Source organism: Megascapheus bottae, chromosome 6 (assembly GCF_031878675.1).
Source record: "Megascapheus bottae isolate mThoBot1 chromosome 6, mThoBot2.hap1, whole genome shotgun sequence".
Taxonomy (NCBI): domain Eukaryota; kingdom Metazoa; phylum Chordata; class Mammalia; order Rodentia; family Geomyidae; genus Megascapheus; species Megascapheus bottae.
The window spans coordinates 18,046,590-18,071,442 of NC_143514.1; the positions used below are offsets into that span (position 1 = coordinate 18,046,590).

At 38.7% G+C, this 24,853-nt stretch overlaps 1 protein-coding gene across 5 annotated transcripts in view; it reads right to left on the minus strand.

Moving 5' to 3' along the window:
• Slc25a24 (solute carrier family 25 member 24) overlaps positions 1-24,853 on the minus strand; it is a 45,614-nt gene that overhangs the window by 14,793 nt on the left and 5,968 nt on the right. Inside the window, exons 1-6 of one of the 5 annotated variants that reach the window (XM_090334300.1) lie at positions 21,539-21,749; positions 20,387-20,513; positions 11,728-11,815; positions 8,131-8,242; positions 5,826-5,984; positions 1,381-1,527 (exon numbers count right to left, since the gene is read on the minus strand). In XM_090334300.1, the coding sequence (XP_090190426.1) occupies positions 1,381-1,527; positions 5,826-5,984; positions 8,131-8,242; positions 11,728-11,815; positions 20,387-20,513; positions 21,539-21,664 (759 nt within the window). In that variant the 5' untranslated portion in view covers positions 21,665-21,749. Of the gene's footprint in view, positions 1-1,380; positions 1,528-5,825; positions 5,985-8,130; positions 8,243-11,727; positions 11,816-20,386; positions 20,514-21,538; positions 21,859-24,853 lie in introns of those variants that run through there. The other 4 variants (XM_090334301.1, XM_090334302.1, XM_090334303.1 and 1 more) reach the window with 4 other exon arrangements.

The window sequence follows — 24,853 nt, forward strand, 5'->3', positions numbered from 1 at the left end:
ACTGTAACCCCTCTATATATTACCTTGATAATAAAAAATAAAATGTGAAAAAGTAGTTATATAAGGTCACATAGGATGAGACTAAAAGAAAGCATCTCTAGGATATAGAAACAAGAACTTTAGCTTGTGTGATTGTTATTCTTAATGTACTATGTTATTTCTCTTCTCTTTTTTTTTGCCTTTATGGTTAATCTCCTGTTGTTACAGTATCTGACTTTGTTGCTTGGTATATTGTATATATGTTTATTTGTTTATTTGAAATAGGAAAGGGAAGGGGGTAAAACAAGATGACTGGGGGGTGGGGGGAAGAAAATGGGGACAAAACGTGAGAAGGGGTATCAATGTGTGAGAAGTAATTGCAACTACTACCTGATAAATATAACCGTAACCACTCTATACATTATCACAACCAAAAAATAAAAGAAAAAAAGAACTGAAGAGAACTTGTAGATGCTCAACTAGATAGTTTGCTAAGGATCATGGGAATAACAAGACTGTAATATTTATTACTCTTATATAATTTCCTTTTACAGTCTAAGTCAATGAAAAGTAAGCAGAGAAGCTGATTCAGACCAAGGTAAGTGCACTCACTTAACACTCTCATTTATTCATTCAACAAACACTTACTTAGCACTTAACCTCAAGTACTACACTTAACTTCAGTGTGGCAGTACCCAGTAAGAGGCCTGGCCCTGCCTTTAAGGAGCTTTTGTTCTAAACTTAGTTCTAGGTTACAGCAATAGCACACAAAGAACTTCAACTTAGAAGTCTTCTCTCTGCAGAATAGAGGGGGACAGTTTTGCAAAATGTATGTTAATGTGCCACTTTTATTAGCGACTCAAATAGGTTGAGAGTCTACCCTTTAAGAATGACTTAGAAAAGAACACAGACTGGGTTGAGAGCATGGCTCAAGTGGTACAGCATCTCTCTAACAAGTACAAGGCTCTAAGTTCAAACCCTAATACCACCAAGAATAACAACAAAAAAAATGCTTTCTTTTGTAAATCATGAGATTCAGCATTTCAGAATTTAGTCACAAGGAATCACTGAAGTTTACTGAGTCCATCTTTTAGAAGAAATCCTCATGGAGTTAATATTAAAAAGTATATATAGAAGGGAAGGGGGAAAACATGATGATTTGGAGGTGGTGGGGGAGGGAAAGGGGTCAAAAACATGAGAAGGGGTATCAATGTTCAAGAAGTAATGCACCAACTACCTGACATATGTAACTATAGCCCCTCTATACATTATCCCAACATTAAAATACATTTTTTAAAAAGTTTGTGTTAACAGAATTCTCTAGTCAATGTATGTAACTCTTTACTGAAATCCACTTAGTCACTTCTCTTTGCTCACAATTTCCAAAGATGACAAAGTTACCTGTTCATAAGCCCAGAACTTCACAGCTGTCTCTGGAGCAATTTTAATGACATTTGTGCCATTTCCTCGCCAAAGGGAACGGACACCTCCCTCTTTTACCATCTGCCGAAAGCCACCAAATATGTTCATTGATTTTGAACCATGAACCTAGAAACAAAAGCAAAATAATATAAAACCAGCTGTATAGTATGGATACAGTACTAAATGAGTCGTATAATCTCTTTTAATACCATAATGGCCAGGAAACATAAAATAAAGTGATGGGAAGAATTATTACCACATGCTTTTTCCTTCTTTTTGAGGAGAAATCTGTGTCAGACTCTACTACTAAGAATTTAGTTGGTATCTTCAGCATGGGAAATGGAGAGAACATGATCAGAATTAAGTGATTATGAACAATATATGTAAGGAAACAGGAGCCATGTGATGTATTACCCTTTGGAACAAAAGAAATAAAAGAAAACTCCCAAACAGTAATCTAGATGTGAGCAACAAATGGGTCTAAAAATGATCTGGACATTATATACGAAAAAGCTATAGAATGCTCTTAAATTAAAATGCACATAGCTTGAAACCAAAAAGGGAAATGGGCCTTAACCTACAGTTTATCTCCCAAGGTCTTGGTAGGAAATAAATTTAAAACAGTGTGCTTCTACAGCATAGAAGCCAATGAATCAAGTTAGTGCCGATGAATTGACTTGGCTGACGCCACAATGTAGTTGTTTAAATGTGCCCAAAATTTATGTTTAGCTGTATATGGAAATGAATTAATCTAATAAATAATTTTAGTTCCAGTTGTTTCACCATATACACAATGAAAACTATCACTAAAAGTAAATGGAAGGAAAAAAAGAAGGAAGGAAGGGAGGGAGGGAAGGAGGGAGGAAGGAAGGAGGGAGGGAGGGAGGGAGGGAGGGAGGGGAAAGGAAGGAAAGGAAAGAGAGAGAAAGGAGATAGAGAAAGAAGCTGAAGACTTAAGGTCAACCATATAGCCAGAACAGAATGTGGTGCAAATAAAAGCACTGGACACCATAGGCAGGTGTGGGGCGGGGGGGGAGGAGCAGTGAGTCTCCCTGTTGCGCCCATGTTTATTGTTCCACACCAGTGCTAATCAAGCACAGCACAGCATTAAGACTCCATAGGAGGAGGACAAGAGATTCTCTGTAGTTGGTATTTCCCTAGAGTTAGCCCTCTGTACTTCCTTTATTTGCCTGATTTTAATCTTTATCTCTATGCTGTAATAAACCAGGACCACGGGTATAATCTTTTTGAGTACTGTCTATCAAATCATGACTATGTCTGTCAAAGATGACTGTGGAAACCACCTCAAATTTGCAGTCCAGAAAAATTCATTTTTGTTTAAATAAACTTCACAATAGACTTCATGAAAAGGCGAGTGATTCTTTTAAGCTTCTTCAAACTCCATGTGCTATTGTTCCCAGTGGAAAACACATATGCCAATTCCTTCCTCTTTTCTTAAAAACATCATGCTTGCTCCTAAACAATTTTGAAAGTCAGATACATCCTGAAAATCTTAGAACTTGGGCCAGGCTTCATGGCTGGGTCACACCTGTAACCCCAGCTAGTCAGGAGAGGAAAATCAGGAGGATCGTAGTTCAAGATCAGTCCTGGGGAAAAATTAGACCTATCTCACAAATGTCTCATCAAATAAGTCAAGATTTTTGGTCCATGCCTGAGGTGAGCCCAGGTCAAAATACCAGATCATATCTGAAACATAACTAAAGCAAAAAAATGGCTGAAAACATGGCTGAAGTGATAGAGCATCTGCCTAGCGAGAATGAGTTCAAATCCCAATACCACCAAAAAACATTTTTTTAAGATCAGGAATATTTTTGTACAAAAGTCTTCAACATAAAAAATTTTAAATAGTAGGGCACCATGGCTCATGCCTGTAATCCTAGCTACTCAGGAGGCTGAGATATGAGGATCAAGGTTCAAGGTTCAAAGCCAGCACAAAAGGACCTGAAACTCCAACTAACCTCTAGAAAATAAGAAGTGGGACTTGGCTCAAGGGAAGGGCAGTAGCCAGGGACAGTACCCAGGCTGAGTTCAAGCCCCGTGACCCACAAAAAGAAGTTGTAAATATATATATTTAAAAAAAAAACAACTTTAGGGCCGGGAGTTTGGCCTAGTGGTTGAGTGCTTGCCTGGCATGCACGAAGACCCGGGTTCGATTCCTCAGTACCCCATACATAGAAAAAAACCAGAAGTGGTGCTAAGGCTCAAGTGGTAGAGCTCTAGCCTTGAGAAAGTCCAAGGACAGTGCTCAGGCCCTGAGCTCAAGCCCAGGACTGGCAAAAACAAAAAACAAAAAACAGAAAACAAAAAAAAACAACTTTAAAAATAATTTGTAAGCACTACAACATTTCAGTAGGATATTTTAGTGTCTCAGTGTCTCAGGTTATTTGCCTTATAAGGTCATCCTGTTAGATGTTACATTATAACTTGAGAATGAAGAAAAATGAGCCCCCAATGGCTGCATACAGTGTGAGAACCATGAGCTCAAGCAGTAAAGACATGCGATTCCTGGTCTAGCTCATTAGAATGGGAAAGTTGGTGAACTCTTACAATCTTGGGTTCTTTTCCATGGATAACATGAGAATAAATATCTACCTAGCTAAGCTACATGAATTCCTTATACATACAGCTTTTAACAAAGTTTAATAAAATAATATTTTTAAATCAAAAGAATTTTTTAATTTAAATGAAACTTTCCAAATATCATTCAGTTCCACGAATGTGGAGAAGCTTTTGGCTAGTCCCATGTTATTGTCAGTGGTGTTTAAATTTTTGTGTGACCTACTGAATAGCTCCCTACCTTTGAGTTTTGTGAAAATCTGTTTCCCCAAGCAAATGGCACCCCAAAGAAAAGTGAACATATAAAAATCCTCCCAAGTCAAAAAGGCCATGCAATGGACTTAAATTCAGCACTAAGTGGAAATGTGAGATTTGTTCTAAGGAGGCACATCCTTAATGGAAGTTGGGTGGTGATATGGAAGAAATGAACTGAGCATGTGCAGCCCCAGCCAGCTGAGCAGGTATGCTTCTGTCTCCATGTGGTCTCCAGGTAACCATGAGCATCAAGGCTCTAGTATTAATACGCTTCCATTCCCTTCTTTCCAGCCTAATATTACACTGGAAAGCCAGTTTATAAATCCAGATCTTTTTCTGCAAATCTTAGCTTCTGAGTAATTTTTAAAACTATATCCTTATCCCTGAAACTAGAGCAAATCGTGTTGAGAGAGATAAGTCAAGACCAAGGGAACAAAAGGCGCATGATCTCCTTGATATATGGTATTAGATCCAAACAGTACAAGAGCAATGATTCAATATTCGGGTACCCAAGGTTATTGATATGGTCTTGAAGATATAAATAGAACTTCATTGACATAATGTTATATTCTATTGACATAATGTTATATAGATTTATATGTATCTGTGACATATAAAATCTCAGCTTAATTTTAATTATGTTCTAAAATTTATATGCCACTGGTTGTACAGAGATTCCCTTCTTGAATATTGGTTTGTTAAACATGGCATTTGAAATATGATGTAAAAAAATCAGTGAAAACAAAATCTTTTAATTAAAAAACTGTATCCTATCCCATGATTCTAGATTTCATAAATAGCCCACTTTTAATAAAGTAACATGAAAAATAAGGAAAATGTAATTAATAAACAGAACATTATAATAATGGCTAGAGGAGTTTAGTTAAACATTTGAATAATCATAGAATGCCAAAGATTAAAAGCTCTGACACATATATACCAAAAGTTTAAGGTTTGACACAACACTCACAAATAAAAAAAAGAACACTCACAAATATACATACTGAGTTAAGGGTTAACAGCAAAAAAAAAACAAACCCAGAGGGTTCTTATAAACTATGAAAGACTATTACTGGAACATTTTGAAACTTCTTAAGAAAGAGAGAACGAATTTTGAAATACAGTGGAAATGCGTATGAAGAGAGCATAAGGAAGCTCAGTAAAAGCTGCTGTGAAATACAGGACTGGGAGAACAATAGAGTTATTCTGTGCAAAACACAATATATGCATGTCTAAACTATCTCAGTGAAACTGCTTCCTATACTTAATACACAGTCTAAAAAAGTAACAGGGAAGCAAAATAGTCTCAAATGGAATGGGGGGGATTAATGGGAAAGGGGAAAAGGCTAACAAGAGGGTGACTATGGTCCACATAGGTTATTCATACGCATAAAAACAGAACTGTTTCACTTGTTGAAATTGTTGTAAGAAGGGAAAGTAGGATAGGAGATGGAGGCGGCAAGAAGGCTGATGGGTTCCATGGTTTACACAGATTATCCTTGTACAACTAACATATGCACATTTTAAAAACAGAAACTTAGAGCCTTTTTTTCAATGCAGCCCACGAGTCCTGAGCAAGGCCTGGAACTCACCTGCATCATGACCTTCAAACGATCTAAAGGGGCAGTGCTAGTTCTGGAGACAGCCCCAGCAATGCCTCCCGCCAACAGCTGCCGCCACCACTGCCCGGACTTCTTCTCCTCCTCCGTGAACTCATCGGGAATAGTTAAACTGTCCCCTATGTCAATCCCCTGTGCACATGGGAGAAAAAGACAACCTTACTCCTTCCGCTGAAAACAGATCATCCAATGAGAGGTTCCTGGTGTTGTTAGTTCTAGAGAACCATTTTTATGTTAGTTAAGATCACCTATGCTCCTTAGAACTTACAATAAGCCAATCTGAGCACTTACATGATTTATAATTTTTTTGACACTAAATGTAAAACATTATCAGTTCACAAGAAATGAAAATAATTACCAATCGAATTTACCAATAAAAAGTTAACGACCAATTACCAAATTAATCATTAATTACCAATCTTACCAAATTGTTGATGACATTCATTTAATGTATTACCAATTTCTACTAAAGCAATTCCCAATTTTACCAAATCAGTCATGACCACATTTAATTACTAGTTTTTATGAAATCAATAACAGCCACTTTTACCAAATCAATCAGTATATTCTTTCTTTACAGACTGGGTGACTTTTGTCTGTTTAACTTATAATAAAATAACAGCATTTTCATCTCATAAAGTGAATTATATCTAGTGATACTTTCCAGGATGCTAGACAAGCATTAGTGATGACAACTTTTAAAAATTTAATCCCAATGCTGGTGGTTTACAGCTATAATCCTAGCTACTCAGGAGGCTGAGAATTGAAGACTGCAATTCAAAGCCAGCCCAAGCAAGAAAGTCCATGAGCCTATTGTCTAGTGCTTGATAGAGCACTAGCCTTCAGCAAAAAGAAGCTCAGGGACAGTGTGCAGGCCCAAAGTTCAAGCCCAAGAAGGAAAGAAGGAAGGAAGGAAGGAAGGGAGGGAGGGAGGGAGGGAGGGAGAGAGACAGGGAGGGAGGGAGGGAGGGAGGGAGGTTTGGCAGTTTCTCAAAAATAATCTTTACCTCAAAACAAGATGATTGGGAGGGGGTGGGGGAAGGGAAATAAGAGACAAAAACATGAGAAGGGGTATCAATGTGCGAGAAGTAATGCACCCACTACCTAAATAACTATAATCCTTCTGTACATTACCCCGACAATAAAATAAAACAATTTTTGGAAAAAAGTACACATACAAACCATGGCATATTACATTATAAAATGAAACAAATACCATGAGACTATCCCTAAGCTCAGTTTCAATACTAACTCTCTATAGTTTTACAAATCTGGCTTGTTACTTAAAGGATGCAATAGATTTAACCAGTAGGAAAATACTAATGAAATAATCATTCATCATACTTATTCTAAACATGGCTACAGGTTATAAATGTAGCTTGAAAGAAACAAAATTCTATAATCATGTTCTTATAACATAATTATCTAAGTCATTTTGGCATCAAAGATTCATAGGCAAGCATATAAGGGTAAAGAGCTATGCCATGGAGGTGACCCTCTCTTCTTTCATTTTACTATCAATAAAATAAGTAATACTTCATACAAGTATAAAACATGTCCAACTGAACTGCAAATGCAGCATTATTTTATTTTATACTCACAGTTGAAAGGATATTAATCACCAACAATTTTCATAGTGCTTAGGCATTGTTGCTAATGACAATATATGCACTCTAGGCTTCATTTAACTGGTGAAATCCATTAATGAATATGGAAGAGAAGCCCACTCTGCCTCAGGAGGGTCCCCAGTGGCCTCCAGAGGAGATGGCACAGAGGAAATTTCATTTCAATACCACCTTATTTCAGCAGAATACTGATCAAAATCAAAATTTAAAAGCTTTTTGAATTGCCAACTGGTATGAAATGCTGCATAAATGATTGCATAACCAAAAATATTGCATAACCTTTAGTGAGTTCATTGCCTATGCCAGAGATAAATGTAGGAACCTGACTAAACAAGCTTAAGTTCCACAAGGGACCAGGGGCCACATCAACAAAGGACAAGGTGAGCCCTTAGCAGTCATGGGGCTTGAGATATTGTGGGTAATATGTGACTCTTAGACTTCTTCGTGGTGGAAAATGTAGGTGCCATCTAAAGCTGCACAGCATATTCCTGAAGGTGGTCCTCAAGATGGCAGGGTTTTAAAGACCCTCTGCCTATCTGTCTAACAGATTTTCCAGTTAAGGCTACTGGGGTTTGGGCACCCAGGCTCAAGTGTAGTAATTCTGTGAATGGCATGTGGTCTCAAGGAAGTATAATGACACAAAGGGAACTCACTGTAGAATGTTTCCAGAAACGAATAATTTCCTGGATGTCAGAAGCAGGATTAAATAAGAAGTAGTCCCTCCATTCATTCCAATCCACTGTCATTGTCCCATCTGCATCAATGCTGAAAGAATTTTTAAAAGAGTGAAGGACATATGGAGAGGGCTGACATTATTGGCCATGTTATACAATAACATGTATTCCAATGTAATACCCTTATTAAAATTTTAAGCTCCATCATAATAAGTTGTCAGAAGTAGCAGCAGGCATTTTATTGCCTTGTTAGGTATGTTTAACTACCTAGATAAAAATAGAGTCTAACTTACAGAGAGAGCTCACTAAAGACTGCCATAGGCACTCTGTCATGAGCTATAAAACACAAAAGCTACACAATTAAATACTAGAAAGTAGTCATAAATGGATTATGATCTGTGTTTTCTTGCATGGACTCAGGAAGTCTTGTTGCTTTTTCTTTTTTTTTACTGTTTTGTTGTAACATTCAGATGCAATTTTGAAATATACTCAAAAATGGTAGGAATTTGCATCTCCAGCTTATATTAAGTTAAAAAACAATTAGCACTAATTGTAAGAAATTCAACTCTTATTGAGTAGGCCCTTAAGTGCTTCAGAAATGCTAGAAATAAAGGAGTGGAAAGGGTGAAATTAAATTGCCACTGTTTGTAGATGAAAACTCCAGAGACAACATGCACACAAAACAAACTATTCAATGAATACAGGAAAGTTTTAGTATACCAAAATCAGTATACAAAAATATCACTGGCCAGGAGTTTGGCCTAGTGGTAGAGTGCTTGCCTAGCATGCTCGAAGACCTGACGTGGTGGTGTGGCTCAAGTGGTAGAGCTCTAGCCTTGAGAAAGCCTAACAACAGCACTCAGGTCCTAAGTTCAATCCCCAGTACCGACACAAAATAAATAAATATCAATGTTATATTACAATAGAGAATAGTTACAAAAGGAATCAATACAATAGCTCCAAAAAAACCCAAAGCATTCATTTAACCAAAGATATAAACAATTTCCAATGAAAACTATAAAACACTGAAGAAAAAAATTGAAGACAACACAAAAATTGGCAAGCCATCTCATGTCATGCATGACAGTTAATAAACTGTACATGAAAAAAAGAAGAAAAGAAAAGAAATCCAAGCACCTCATTTTTACCTTTAAAACTGGCATGTTATGGGCTGGGAGTGTAGCCTAGCGGTAGAGTGTTTGCCTAGGATGCATGAAGTCCTGGCTTCGAGTCCTCGATACCATATACAGAAAAAAGGCCAGAAGTGGCGCTGTGTCTCAAGTGGTAGAGTACTAGCCTTGAGAAAGCCCAAGGACAGTGCCCAGGCCCTGAGTTCAAGCCTCAGAACTGGCAAAAAAAAAAAAAAAAAAAAAACTTAATATGTTAAATCTTAAATATTTACCACAAACTTTTTGCTTGTTTTAAAACTGTATTGAAAATAGAGTCCATCTGTACTTTTCTCCCTATGAACAATTCAGAATCATGCCAGACTTTTGATTCATTTGTTCACCATTGCAGTTCTATGGAAAGGCTGCAGAAAAGTGGCAGTCAAATGTAATTTTGAAATACTCATTATGCTTTCTGGTACCATTTTTGCATTCTGATCTGCATACATGAAATTATACTTATACTTTCACTTGTCCCCCAGTGCACAAAACTTAACCAAAATAAAAAAGGACAGAAGTAAAGGGCTGAGAAGGTGGTTTAGTGGTAGAGTGTTTGACAATCATGCATAAGGCCCTGGGTTCAATTCCTTGGTACCACATAAACATAAAATAAAATTAAAGTATTAAAAAATAAAACAAAAAAGGGGCATACGTGGTAGAGGACCTAACTAGCAAATGCAAAGTTCTGAGTTCAACCTCTAAGACCATCAAATAAATAGATGAGTGAATGAATGAATGAATGAATGAAGTCAGGCACCAGTAGCTTACATCCATAATCCTAGCTACTATGGGAGGCTGAAATTGGGAGAACTGCATCTCAAGGTCGGCCTGGGCAGACCCTGTGAGACAGTTTCTCAACAAATGAGCTGGATGGAGCAATGTACACTTGTCATCTCAGATACAAGAGAAAGCTGAAATCAAGAGGATCATAGTTCCAGTCTAGCTTGAGCAGAAAGGTCCATAAGATTACATTTGAACACAAGTCCCTGCCATCCCAATAGGACAAGAAGTATAAAACAAGTAGATTACAATCTGAGCTTATACCTAAGGAAAAAGCAAGACCCTATCTCAAAAAGGACCAGTGCGATATAAAAACTACATAGACATAAAAATCTATGATGGGCTATATACTCTATAGACATAGATTAATATGTATCTATGACATACAAACCCTCAGCTTAATTTTAATTATGTTCTAAAACCTAAGTGCCAGTGATTGTATTTAGAGATTCCCTTCTTGAATTCTTGTTTGTTAAACATGACATTTGAAATATGATGTAAAAAATCAATATTAATAAATTCTTTAATTAAACAAAGGACCAGTCGGGGGGAAATAAAAGGGCTGGAAGAATGGCTCAACTGTAGAACGCCCATCTAGCAAACACAAGGCCCTTAGTTCAAACTCCAGTACCACTGAAAAAGAAAAAATACTACTCAGTACCACTATGGAGGGAAGGGGAAGGTGGAGAAGGTCATAATAAAAGAGCATTTAAAAATTTGGAAGTGGGGCTGTGGCTCCAGGGGTAGGGTGGTAGCTTTGAGCTGAAGAGCTCTGGGACAGTGCCCAGGCCCAGAGTTCAAGCCCCACAACCAACCAAAAACAAAACAAAAAAAAAAAAAAAAAAAAAAAAAAAACGACTGTACTTCAGAGGGTAGAATCCTATTTTGTAAAATGAAAGATTAAGTCTGTAAATGTCTAAATAGCTGAACTGACAGTCTAGACACTGATGCTCAGATTGGCAGTGAGTGCTGAGAATTTCAATCAATATTGCTCTGATCACTGAGAAACCTTTGGAATTTTCCCTCATCTGGCCACATGAAGGTTAAATCACATTCTGCTAGACATTTCTGGAAACAACTAGTTCTACTGTCACCATAGAAAGCAAAAGGAGAATGACAAGAAACAGCTAAGCCCTTGTCACTTTGTGTCCCACTGTCACAGCTACTGCTATCCCACTGTCTGGTTTCCCTCTCCCATCCCAGCCTGTAGACACAAAAAATACACACAGGAAATGAACACAGAGAAAAAGGAAATAAAAACAGTGGCCATTGAGAAGAATGAATAGTGTAGTGCAGAAAAAAATGCTTTAAAGTCACACTAAACAAATGCTGCTCTCTAATGCAGGATGTCAAAGTTGAAAATAACCATCAGGCTGGGCACTAGTGGCTAACATCTGCAATCCTAGCTACTCTGGAGGCTGAGCTCTGAGGATCATGGCTCAAAGTCTGTGAAACTCTTATCTTCAGTTCACCACCAATAAAAGCTGAAAGTAAAGCTATGGCTCAGTGGAAGAGTACCAGCCTTAAGTGAAAAAACTAAGGGACAGAGCCTAGGCCCTGAGTTCAAGTCCCAGCACCAGTACAAAATAATAATAACGATAATAATTAATAGTAATGACAAAGAGCTTACCTTTCTAGAATCAACTGTGCTTGTTGTTCAGAAATATTTAGACCCAAGGTCTTGAGAGATTGGACAACTTCTGAAGCCTCAATTTTTCCTTTAAACAGATAAAAATAGCAGAAAGTCAGACTCAGAATTGACAAAGGGATTGGAACTTGAAATTTCAAATCTTCTGTTCAAGAGAAAGCTTTACAATGATTAAGGTAAGATTGTGCATTTAGGTATGTTGCAGATCAGCTTAAATACATATTACCACATCAATACTCAAACTTTGAACAAGTAAACATGAACATTGAACAAGTATACACTCATCATTTAATTGGTTAAACACTGACAGTTATGTAGAAAAACCCTGACAGTCCTCTGTAGATCCCACAGCTCCAATGGCCTTACTCAAGGATGAATTAAGAAGTGGCAATTCCTAAGTCTCAAGCAGATAGAGCACCAGTCATGAGCAAGAAAGCTAAGCAGGAGCACAAGGGTCTGTGTTTAAGCCCTGGTACCTGAGTTCAAGACCCAGTACTGACACCAAAACAAAATAAAGTAGGCAAAAAAAGAGATAAATTAAAGTGATACTGTTTAATTTATTATAAATGTGTCATTAAATGTATCATTGTCTTCTAGCTACCAGGAGGCGGTTATCTGAGGATCATGATTCAAAACCAGTCCAAGAAGAAATGTCTCTGAAACTCTTATCTTCAATTAATACCAAAAAGCTTAAAATGGAGTTGGGGCTCAAGTGGTAGAGTAGCTAGCCTTGAAGGGGGGAAAAAACTCAGGGATAGTACCCAGGCCCTGATTCAAGTCCTCCATACACATACATATACACACACCCACAAGTCCATCTTTATTTTATTAGAATTTTCTGTGAAGGACATGGGTGTGTACAGCTATGTGCTGGGATTACTGGCCACTAATTACCTGGCAGAGGATCCTGAGGTAGCACCATCTCTCTACTTTTGGCTTTCCTAACACTTTTATTGGAAAACGGTCAAGTCGAGCCCACTGATTTTTAGATTGTCCATGGCTAAGTAGCCACAGCTAAGACTACAGGGCCCATGATGCTGAAATATTTATGTCCACACTTTTATGTGATGTTTGCCGCTATGACGGGAACATTTTCTTTCAACCTATTTGCTCAGCTTCTGTGAGTGGGTGACTCTGACTCTTTGTAAAGAGAGATTAATATGGGGCTATGTTGTACCCTTTATAAACTTCCTCTTTCCCTGACTTATTGGAGATGGGAGGTTCACAGTGCCTTCCTTTCCTACCATGGCTTTCATTTTATACCCTACATAACTGGGACTCTAAACTCCCCCTCTAAATAGAGAGGACAAAATCCAACCAGAAAGTTGATAGTTAACTGTTACATGGTATCTATTTTTTCCTTTAATTTTACATTTCCCTCTCTCTCTCTCTCTCTCTCTCTCTCTCTCTCTCTCTCTCTCTCTCTCTCTCTCTCTCTCTCTCTCTCTCTCTCTCTCTCTCTCTCGCCTTTATACTCAATGCTACCACTTGAGCCACAGTACTACTTCCAACTTTTTCTGAGTAGTTCGTTGGAAATAAAACATTCTCATGAACTTTTCCTCGGCTGACTTCAAATCTCAGCCTTCTCAGTCGCTAGGATTACAGATACTAGCCACCAGCACCTGGCTGCTGCTGCTGTTCCTGCCTTCCTCCTCCTCCTCCTCCTCCTCCTCCTCCTCCTCCTCCTCCTCCTTTCTGCCAACCCTGGAACTTGAACTTAGGGTCTTGGCACTGTCCTTGGACACTTTTTGCTCAAGGCTAGTGCTCTGCTACTCAGGTCACAGCACCACTTCTAGCTTTTTCTGTGTTTGTGGAACCAAGGAATTGAACCCAGGGCTTCATGCATGCTAGGCAAACACTCTATCACTAGGCTCTGCTCCCGGCCCCCAGCTCCTTCTTAATTAAAAAATACATTAAATATAAGATAATCTCAAAGATTTTTAAAATTTAGAATAAACAATATCCATGCTGGGCTGGGAATTAGGCCTAGTGGTAGAGTGCTTGCCTAGCATGCACAAACACCCAGGTTCGATTCCTTGGTACCACATACATAGGGGAAAAAAAGACAGAAGTGGTGCTGAGGCTCAAGTGGTAGAGCTCTAGCCTTGAGAAAGTCCAAGGACAGTGCTCGGGCCCTGAGCTCAAGCCCAGGACTGGCAAAAAAAAAAATTCATGCTTCCGAGCTTCCTATATATGAATAAAAATAAATCTGTCAAGTGCACAGATCCATTCCATAGCCTACTGTGAGGCCACTGGTTGGGCTGAGAGCTAGTCATGCAGTAGCACACAGCCTCTGGGAACAGGCCGAACACCTTCAAAAACTGCAAACTCTGATCTAGTCAGCAGAGGAATCCATTTGGCCGAGAACCACAGGTTTACACAGATTCCCAGAATCACCGGTCCCAATCCAAGTAAAGACCGCCACCTACCGACCACAGAGCAAACTACAACAACAGTTTTTGATGCCTAGGAGAGCACAAAGATGAATTATGACATACATAAATAATCAAAGTCCCACGCAAAGCCCAAAAGGAAACAAGAGTGAAAGGACGAGAGAGATGTCACCATCCCAAGAAATGACACATGAAGAGACATGAAACATGACCCTATTCAAGGAGATGATTTTGGAAATGACTAACGAAATTAAGTCTCAATTCCAAAAACATAAGCAAGAAATTTCCAAGGAACACTTCGAATTCAAAAGAGAAGTGGAAGAAAAGTTCAATACCCTCTCAGCAGACATGATCAGCTCAGTGTCCACAATTCAAGCAAAAATGGAGGCATTAAGCAGCAGATTGACTGAGATGGAGAATAGAACATCAGGAACGGAAGATAAAACACAAGAGCTGGGACAGAGAATCGCCACCTTGGAAAAATCAGTCAGAATCCACCAGAGAGAACTCCAGGAACTGGCAGATGCAGCAAAGAAGTCTAATCTTCGTATAATAGGGTTTGAGGAGGGCGCAGAATTTCAGGACAAAGGAATGCAACCATTATTCACCAAAATCATAACAGAGAACTTCCCCAACCTCAAAAGGGAAAATACTCACATTATTGGAGGTTTCAGGACTCCAAACAGGCAAGATCCTAGAAGGAACTCATCTAGACATATCATAGTAAAGACACTAGACCCAAATACCAAGGAATTGATCTTAAATGCTGCAAAAAAAAAAAAGAGCTATACTACAATGGGAAAAAAAAATCGAATTACAGCAGATCTCTCCACGCAAACCCTAAATGCAAGAAAAGCTTGGAAAAACATCATTGATGTCCTGAAGACCAACAACTGTCAACCCAGACTGATATATTCAGCAAAACTAGCATTTACATTTGAGGGAGAAACAAGAATATTTCACTCCAAAGAGAAGCTTTATGAATACGTGCACACTAAACCAGCATTACAAAAAAATATTAATTAATCAAGAACAAATCGTAAAACATCAAGAACCCCCATCAAGAAACAAATATCTTTAATTCACTAAACACAAAGTGGGAAAAAAGAGAAAGAAACTTAGAAGTAAAAATAAATAACGACAAGGACACTGACCACTTCTCCATAATTTCCCTAAATGTGAACAGGCTGAACAATCCAATCAAAAGATACAGAGCAGCGGACTGGATTAAGAAACAAGGCCCATCCATATGTTGCCTACAAGAGACCCACCTCACTGCCAAAGAAACAAATTCCAAGTGAAAGGATGGAAATGAATTCCCACTCCAATGCACCATGCAAAAAAGCAGAAGTAGCAATCTTAATCTCTGACAAAATTAACTTCTCAGTAAAAATCAGTACATAAAGATAGAGATGGCCATTATATATTAGTAAAGGGTACAATCCATGCCCATAATATTACAGTTATAAACATTTACTCCCCCAATATGGGAGCACCCAAATTCGTCAAACAAACTCTCTTAGAATTACAGAACAAGATGGACTCAAACACAATCATAGTGGGAGACCTCAATACACCACTCTCAACAAATGACAGGTCAACTCAAAAAATTTAGCAATGAAACCATCGACATAAATGACACCATAGCCCAGCTGGGCTTAACAGATATACACAGAGTCTTCCACCCAATGGCGAAACTTTTTACATTTTTCTCAGGAGCCCATGGAACATACTCCAAAATACATCATATAATAGTTCATACAGAAAACTCAAGCAGATACAAGAGGACTGATATAATCCCATGCATTCTATCAGACCACAGTGTAGTCAGACTAATTCTGAAAATGCAGTCAAAGTCAAAAAACATTCAATCACTTGGAAACTGAACAACACACTTCTGAATAACTCCTGGGTAACAGATCAGATCAGAAATGAAATTAGAAACTTCCTTGAATGTAATGACAATCAAGAAACATCACAAAGGAACTTATGAGACACAGCAAAGGCAGTTCTAAGAGGCAAATTTATTGCACTAGGAGTGCATATTAAAAAGACAGAAGAAGAGCATGTAAATAACCTAAAAAAAAAACTGAAACACCTAGAGGAGCAAGAAAAAGTTAATTCTAAAACAACTAGAAGGACAGAAATAACAAAAATAAAATCAGAAATATCAGAGATTGAAATAAGATCTACTATACAAAAAATTGATAAATCAAAAAGTTGGTTCTTTGAAACAGTCAACAAAATAGACAGACCCCTGGCAAGATTAATCAAAAAAAGGAAAGGGGAAACTCAAATAAACAAGATTAGAGGCCCCACGGGAACAATCACAACTGATTCCCAAGAAATCCAGTCCATAATGAATAGGTACTACCAGGGCCTATATTCAAAGAAACAAGAAAATCTAGTAGAAATGGATGATTTCTTAAATAAATATAGGCTACTCACACTGAACAACGATGAGGTAAACAAATTGAACAAACCAATCTCTTACAACGAAATTGTGGAAGCAATCAAGGAAATGCCAACCAAAAAGAGCCCAGGTCCAGATGGATTCACTGTGGAATTCTACAAGACGTTTAAAGATGAAATAACACCTATACTCTTGAAACTCTTCCAAGAAATAGAAACAGAAGGATCAATACCAAACTCATTTTATGAAGCTAATATTACTCTCATCCCCAAACCAGGGAAAGACCCAACAAAAAAAGAAAACTACAGACCTATCTCTCTAATGAACACAGACGCAAAACCCCTCAATAAAATATTAGTCAACAGAATCCAGAAACAAATTTTAAAAATCATACACTATGATCAAGTGGTCTTCATCCCACAGATGCAAGGCTGGTTTAACATTTGCAAATCAATCAATATAAAACATCACATCAACAGAGCTAAAGATAAGAATCATATGATAATTTCTCTGGACGCGGAGATGGCATTTGACAAAATACAACATCCATTCATGTTGAAAGCACTAGAAAAAATAGGAATAAGAGGTACATTCCTCAAAATAGTGAAAGCCATATATGAAAAACCTACAGCCAGTATTATACTAAATGGTGAAAGACTGGAACCATTCACCTTAAAATCAGGAACTAGACAGGGATGCCCACTCTCTCCACTTCTCTTCAATATAGTGCTGGAACCCTTAGCCAGAGTAATAAGGCAAGAAAAGGACATCAAAGGGATCCACATAGGGAAAGAAGAAATTAAACTATCCCTATTCGCAGATGACATGATCCTCTACTTGAGTGACCCAACAAACTCCACTCCCAAACTTCTAGAATTAATAAACTACTTTAGCAAAGTGGCAGGATACAAAATTAACCTTCAGAAGTCAGTAGCCTTCTTGTATACCAATAATACACAAACAGAAGGCCAAATCAAGAAAATGATCACATTTGCAATAGCCCCCAAAAGAAGAAAATACTTAGGAATATACTTAACCAAAGATGTAAAGGAATTATTCAATGAAAACTATAAAAGCCTAATGAAAGAAATTAAAGAGGACACTAGGAAATGGAAAGACATCCCATGTTCATGGCTAGGGAGAACCAACATAGTGAAAATGGCTATACTGCCAAAATTGATACACAAATTCAATGCAATCCCCATCAAAATCCCAAAGACATTCTTTACGGATATAGAAGATATAATCCAAAGATTCATATGGAACAAGAAAAGACCTAGAATAGCCAAAACAATTCTAGGCAAAAAGAGCAATGCTGGTGGTATTACAATACCAGATTTCAAACTCTACTATAGAGCCATAATAACAAAAACTGCTTGGTATTAGCACAAAAACAGACCAGAAAATCAGTGGAACAGAATAGAAGACCCATAAATAGAATCACATACCTATAGGCAACATGTATTTGACAAAGGAGCCAAAGATATACAGTGGAACAAACACAGTCTATTCAATTATTGGTGCTGGCAAAACTGGGCAGCCACATGCAGAAAACTAAAAATTGACCCTAGCCTTACGCCATGCACAAGCATTAACTCAAAGTGGATTAAAGACCTCAACGTCAGACCGGAAACCGTGAAACTGCTACATGATAAAGTAGGAGAGACACTGGAACTCATAGGCACAGGTAAAAGATTCCTGAACAGAATCCCAGGGTCACAACAGATTGGAAAGAGACTCGATAAATGGGACTACCTAAAAATAAAAAGTTTCTGTACAGATAAAAACATAGTCGCAAAAATAGAGAGACAGCCAACCAACTGGGAAAAGATATTCACCAATACATCTGACAAATGCTTAATATCCAGTAGGTACAGGGAACTCAAGAAACTAATCCCCCCAAAACCCAATAAACCATTCACTAAATGGGCAAGGGAACTAAAGAGAGACTTATCAGAAGAAGAGATTAAAATGGCAGAAAAACATATGAGAAAATGTTCATCATCTATGGTCATAAAGGAAATGCAAATAAAAACAACCCTAAGATACCACTTACCCCAACAAGAATGGCCAAGATTTTGAACTCAGATAATGACAGTTGCTGGCAGGGTTGTGGAGAAAAAGGAACCCTACTACATTGCTGGAGGGAATGCAGACTAGTTCAGCCACTCTGGAAAGCAGTGTGGAGGTTTCTTAAAGAACTGAAAATAGACCTTCCCTACGATTCCGCCATACCACTTCTGGGCATCTATCCTGAAAATCATGACCCAAGATATTATAAGGACACCTGCTCAGCTATGTTCATCTCTGCACTATTCAAAACAGCCAGGCAATGGAAACAATCCAGATGCTCTACTGCAGATGAATGGATACAGAAAATGTGGTATATATACACAATGGAATTCTACATAGCCAACAGACAAGATAAAATAATGGCATTCGCAGGGAAGTGGATGAATCTAGAGCGAATCATGTTGAGTGAGACAAGTCAAGACCTAAGGAACAAAAGGCACGTGGTATCCTTAATATGTGGCTAGTAAATCCAAAGAGTACAAGAGCGAGGACTCAATAACTGCATACCCAAAGCTATGGACATGGTAATGGAAATATAAACGTAACTATATAGACAAAAAACCTATGACTCTATAGACATAATGTTTTATTTCATAAATTAATGTGTTTCTATGACATACAAACCCTTAGCCTAATTGTGATTAAGTTCTAAATACTAAGTTTCAGTGATTGTAAATAGAGATTCCCTCCTTGAACACTTGTTTGTTAAACTTGTCATTTAAAATATGATGTAAAAATCAACGTTAATAAATTCTTTAATAAAAAAAATGAAAGAAGGGCCAGGAGTTTAGCCTAGTGGTAGAGTGCTTGCCTAGCATGCACGAAGACCCGCGTTCAATTCCTCACTACCACATACATAGAAAAAAGCCAGAAATGGTGCTGTGGCTCAAGTGGTAGAGCTCTAGCCTTGAAAAAGTGCCCAGACCCTGAGTTCAAGGCCCAGGACTGGCCAAACAAAATGAAAGAAATCTCTGGTGTTGCCCTTTGGTTAATCTCATATTGTTACAGTATATCTGACTATGTTACCTGGTATATTATAATATTGTATGTGTGTGTGTGTGTGTGTGTGTGTGTGTGTGTGTGTGTTTATTTGAAGTAGGAAGGGAAAAAAAACAAATCTGTCTTACAGAAAGGGCAAGTATACATTATTATTGTTGTTGTTGCCATTCTAGAGCTTGAACTCAGACTTCCTCCTTACAATCAAGCACTCTCCACTTGAGCATGCCCCCAGCCCTGTCTGCTTTAGTTGTTTTTTCAGATTGAATCTCAAGTTTTTGCCCAGGTGTCAGTCTCTGACTACTATCCTGTCTGCAAACTCCTGTGTAGCTGGGGTTATAAATATATATATATATATATATATATATATTATTACTCTCAGCTTTTTTCTCAGGATGGGAGTCTCTTTCCTGGGCTAGCTTCAATTTGTGATCTTTTCAATCTCTGATTCCCAAGTAGCTGGGATTATCTGCATACACAACTATACCCAGCCTATTTTTTAAACACTTAGCTTTAAGTCACATCAGCATACTCTTCTATAGTTAACATTTCATGCCCATTTTTAAGTCAGTAGATCATGTTATCTGTAAACTTTCTTAATTAAAATATGAACTATGCAGAAAACTTGGATTATTAAAATAAATAAGTGAGTAGTAACACAAGGAATAATTACATCTTAGAAAATAAATATGCATCAATTTAGACTCTCAAAAGCGCACAACTGTTTCTGCACAGCTGGTAAGAAACAAACAAAAAAAAAACACACCATCATTATTTCTGTCCAAAGTCTTAAAAGCCAATCTCATTTTTTTCTCATGTTCTTTGAGGTACTTCGTAAATTCTTCAAAATCCAGCTTCCCATCTTTGTTGGTATCTCCAGTATCAAAAATTTTCTACAAATAAATAAAAATAGAAACAATTTTATTGTCAATATGAGCCAAAGTGCTAAGTTAACTAAATACTTCAATCTAATTATATGCTAATGTATACATGCAAGCACACACACATATACACACAAACATACATGACTAATAATTCCATCATAAAAGTATCCCACTGCAAGACATTTCTAAATCTTTGTACTAAACTTAATAAGAAAAACAATATATTTCAAAGCCAGAAGTGGAGGTACAGCTCAAGTAGTAGAATATTAACCTTGAGCAAAAAAGCTAAAGGAAAACACCCAGGCCCTGAATTCAAGCCACAACACTGGCACGCACGCACACACATACACGACTCCCATGACTGATGGGAAGAGTTTTACAAATCCTAATGATAAAACATTTTTGTGAGCATGAAGTATGAATTATGAAATAATTTCTTGAAAAAGGATGGAATAAAACTATTCACAAAGGATAATATTGAGGGAGGGTCTATAAAGCAGACTGCTAGGAAAGAGAAGAGCTCATAAAGGAAATGGTGTCCAACCTCGAGCTTTATAATTAAAGTTACAATATGAGGATACTCCAGCCCTGTCAAAGCCCAAAAGTATAACTCCATTCAGACCATCCCCTCCTAGGAACAGAAACCAAAACATAACAGAGAATTTCCCACAATTCTCCTCACCCCCAGCTGGCAGGTACCCACCTAGCTACTGTTCGTTTGCCATCTAAGCTGTTAATGACAGGTGAGTGCAATGAAAAGTTGACCTCCACAACAAAAATGGTAACTAACTGGTAAAAGAGCACTCTAAAGTTGGGGGGAAAGAAAATTTGTGCTAGTCAAGGAGAAAAAATAACTACGAGTATTAGTTCTGTCGGGTTATCCTTTAAAAACAAAAATAAACCCGAAGCACTCATAAAGCACAGACATCACAGAAGGCCCGGTCCTGCACAGGAACGTGGAGATGTGGCTTTACCGCTCGACTGGGCTCCCAGGCCCAACATCTCTCATCAGAGTCCCCACGAATGAAGCCTACCTCTTCCACCTGCGGGGATTGCTCGACCCCCAAATCCTCCAGGCCTTCCTGAAACTCAAATAAGTCCAAGAACCCATTTTCATCATAATCCAAGTACCAAAAGAGGTCTCCATAGATGGCATCCATTTACAACGTGCTCAGTAAGCACCCCAGTCCTGTGAGTTCTCCCGGCTGTAAAACCAGAAAAATTTCCATATAGCAGAAGTGTAGCTACAAGAGACCTAAGACAGTTGCTTCCTAGAAGCCTCCAAAGCAATGCACCTGCTGGGGCTACCGTGCAGGAAGGATCCCTGGCACCCCCAACGGTTCCTGGAACAGCCTGGCCGCGCGCGCGCATGGCACCCACAGGCCTGGCGCAGCGGGGGCAGCAGCGGCTCAGCAGGTCCCCATTCCGCTCCATGGGGCACCGAGAAAGGACTCAGGATGCTCCTCCTCTAGAAACTTCCATTCAGACCCGGCGCCTCAGAGCTGGTTTCAGTGACAGAGGGAAAGGATACTGAGCACCGACATCTGTAAATGGCTGGTGGTAAAAGGGCAGCCAACCTTTTCAGAGGAAAATAGGTAGTAACCTCTGTCTAGAAACTCCCCTAGGATTGCTGCTATATTTTCTGTTGCCCCATTCCTACTTTCCATCAAATTTTTGTTATTTATCATTTATCTTCATCCAATAGCCAAATAGCTTCAGGGCAAGGCCATTCTATAGTGGAAGAGGTGGCTGGGCAGTGGAAGAAGAATCTCATACTGGCACAAAAACAGCAACTGGGGGTCCAAAAGAGACAGTGGAAGAGGTTTGAGGCATTCAGTTCAACAATATCTAGGACTGCTACTGCTGCTGCTACTGCTGTGTCTTCTCATCTCCTCCTCCTCCTTCTCCTCCTCCTCCTCCTCCTCCTCCTCCTCCTCCTCCTCCTCCTCCTCCTCCTCCTTCTTCTTCTTCTTCTTCTTCTTCTTCTTCTTCTTCTTTTCTTCTTCCTCCTCCCCCACCTCCTCCTCCTATCTCCATTTTTTCTGGGGGATTACAACCAAAGCCTCTAGCATGTTCTGCTTACTTGCTCAAGGCTACTGCTCTACCTCATAAGTCACACCTCCAGTCTTGCTTTTAGCTGGTTATTGGGAGTTTAGCACTTTTCTGCTCTGGGTGGTTTCAAATCTTGATCCTCCAGCTCTCAGCCTTCCGAGTTGCTAAGATTGTTGATATGACCACCTGCACCCAGCTTTCTATAACACACCTTCCAGAACCAAGGTGTGCCAGGCTCCTGTATCTATATACTTAGCCCACTCAGGTGAAGGGAGAGGTGCAGTTACAGAAAAGAAAATGCCCACTTTAATGGGATTTTCCTAAATATAATATTCTTTCCTTTAGCAGTCTTAAGACAAGCTAATTCTGACCGTCTCTATTCCCTCTGGCTCTCTGTCTCCAGCTGTGTTCAGCACTGACTGGTGGAGAGGACCTTCACCAGTGTCTGAATTACTCACATTTTCCATCAGTTAAGCACAGCTAAGACCACAGGCTACACCAAAACATTCCCCTCAGAGCAGCTGTGTAGAGGCTGTTTCACAAAATGTGAAGTGGCCTATTCATAAATAAATTCTTCCACAAAATAGGATTCTGTAGTCCACAAGGAACAGGTCTCCCTTTTCACTGCAGAGAACACAGATCTTGGCAAAGAATCACAGACAACATAGGCAAAGAATAAGCCTCTGTGAGAAGTACCCGTAAGACCAGGCAAAAAAAGGCAGAAGTCAGGACAAGATAATAAGGAAAATAGATAGATGGTCTTTTCAGAATTGATAGGAGACAGCAAACTGTAAGGCTGATAGTTCCATTGCATAACACACATTTTTGTTGAATAGCTTTGTCCACTTTTTGAGATAACTCTACTCATTATTTGCTTGTTTTTCTTCCCTCACTTAACCAACTAACACAGATGAACGATATAGCCCTATAAACTATAGGTTAGGCACAGTAGCTCATGCCTGTAATCCTAGCTAAGCAAGAGGCTGACATGTGAAGGACTGGCGTTCAAGTGCAGTGTGGGCAGAAAAGTCAGATTTCATTTCCAAAATAAACTGGGTTGGAGGCATTGCTCCAGTTGTGGAGGAGCAATTGAGCAAGCAAGTCAAGTGAGCTGGAGGCCTTGAGTTCAAATCCCAATACCTAAAGAAGGAAGGAAGGAAGGAAGGAAGGAAGGAAGGAAGGAAGGAAGGAAGGAAAGAAGGAAGGAAGGAAGGAAGGAAGGGTGGAGAAAAAGATGGGAAGGAAGGAAGCAAGGAAGCAAGGAAGGAAGGAAGGAAGGAAGGAAGGAAGGAAGGAAGGAAGGAAGGAAGTCACCAAGTTACCATATAACACAGTGATGAACACTTTGGCCTTTGTTTGCCACTATATCCTTAGTTTTTTTTTAACATTGTCCAACATGCTCAAAAGCATTAAATGAATTCAGTATTTGTACAAAGTTATGAGTTCTAATTCCTAGTTTATATCTGAGGCACCCAAGAATTAAATCACTTTCCCAAGGCCACAAATCTAGCAAGCAGCAAAAACAGAGTCTGGCCTAACAATTCCATATTCCAAAACATAATTGCTACATGTGTTGGGGTCAGTGAACAGGCAGTAGAGTCAGTGATCTACCATCACAATGAAGCTTCAAAATCAATCAACAAACACTGTTTCATAAATCTTATCAGCAGACTCCATGTCGCCCTGTGTTCAGAAGTTAAAGATCAATTTACAGAGCATTCTTATAGAACACTGTCTTTGGAAACTTAGTTATTTCAAACTACCATAATTGGAATACTGATAAAAGAAATAATTCTGACTGGATAATGGTAATAAGTTACCAAACAGAATAAAATAAATAGCATGCAAAGAAAAGAAAATACAGGGACAAAGGTATATGCTTGTGGCCCAGTCAGTGAACATTCTATATTGTCATAGGATTGGGAAGGTGATTAAAAAGGTTCAGAATGTTCCCAGAATGGGAAGAGAATTTTTTCCCTTTTAATGAATTTGTCTACTGTTGGTTTGTTTTTCACTGTTAGACCCTTCATTTCCACAGGGAAAGGATCACATCAGATTTTAGAACATAAATCAAGGGAACATTTGATATAAATATAGTTGGAATTCCACTTTTTTTTTTACAGTCCTGGAGCTTGAACTCTGAGCTTCCTTGTGCTCAAGGGAAGCACTCTACCACTTGAGCCACAGCACCACTTCTAGCTTTTTCTTATTGGAGATAAGAATCTCATGGACTGGCCGGGAATTTGGCCTAGTGGTTAAAGTGCTTGCCTAGCATGCACGAAGACCCGGGTTCGATT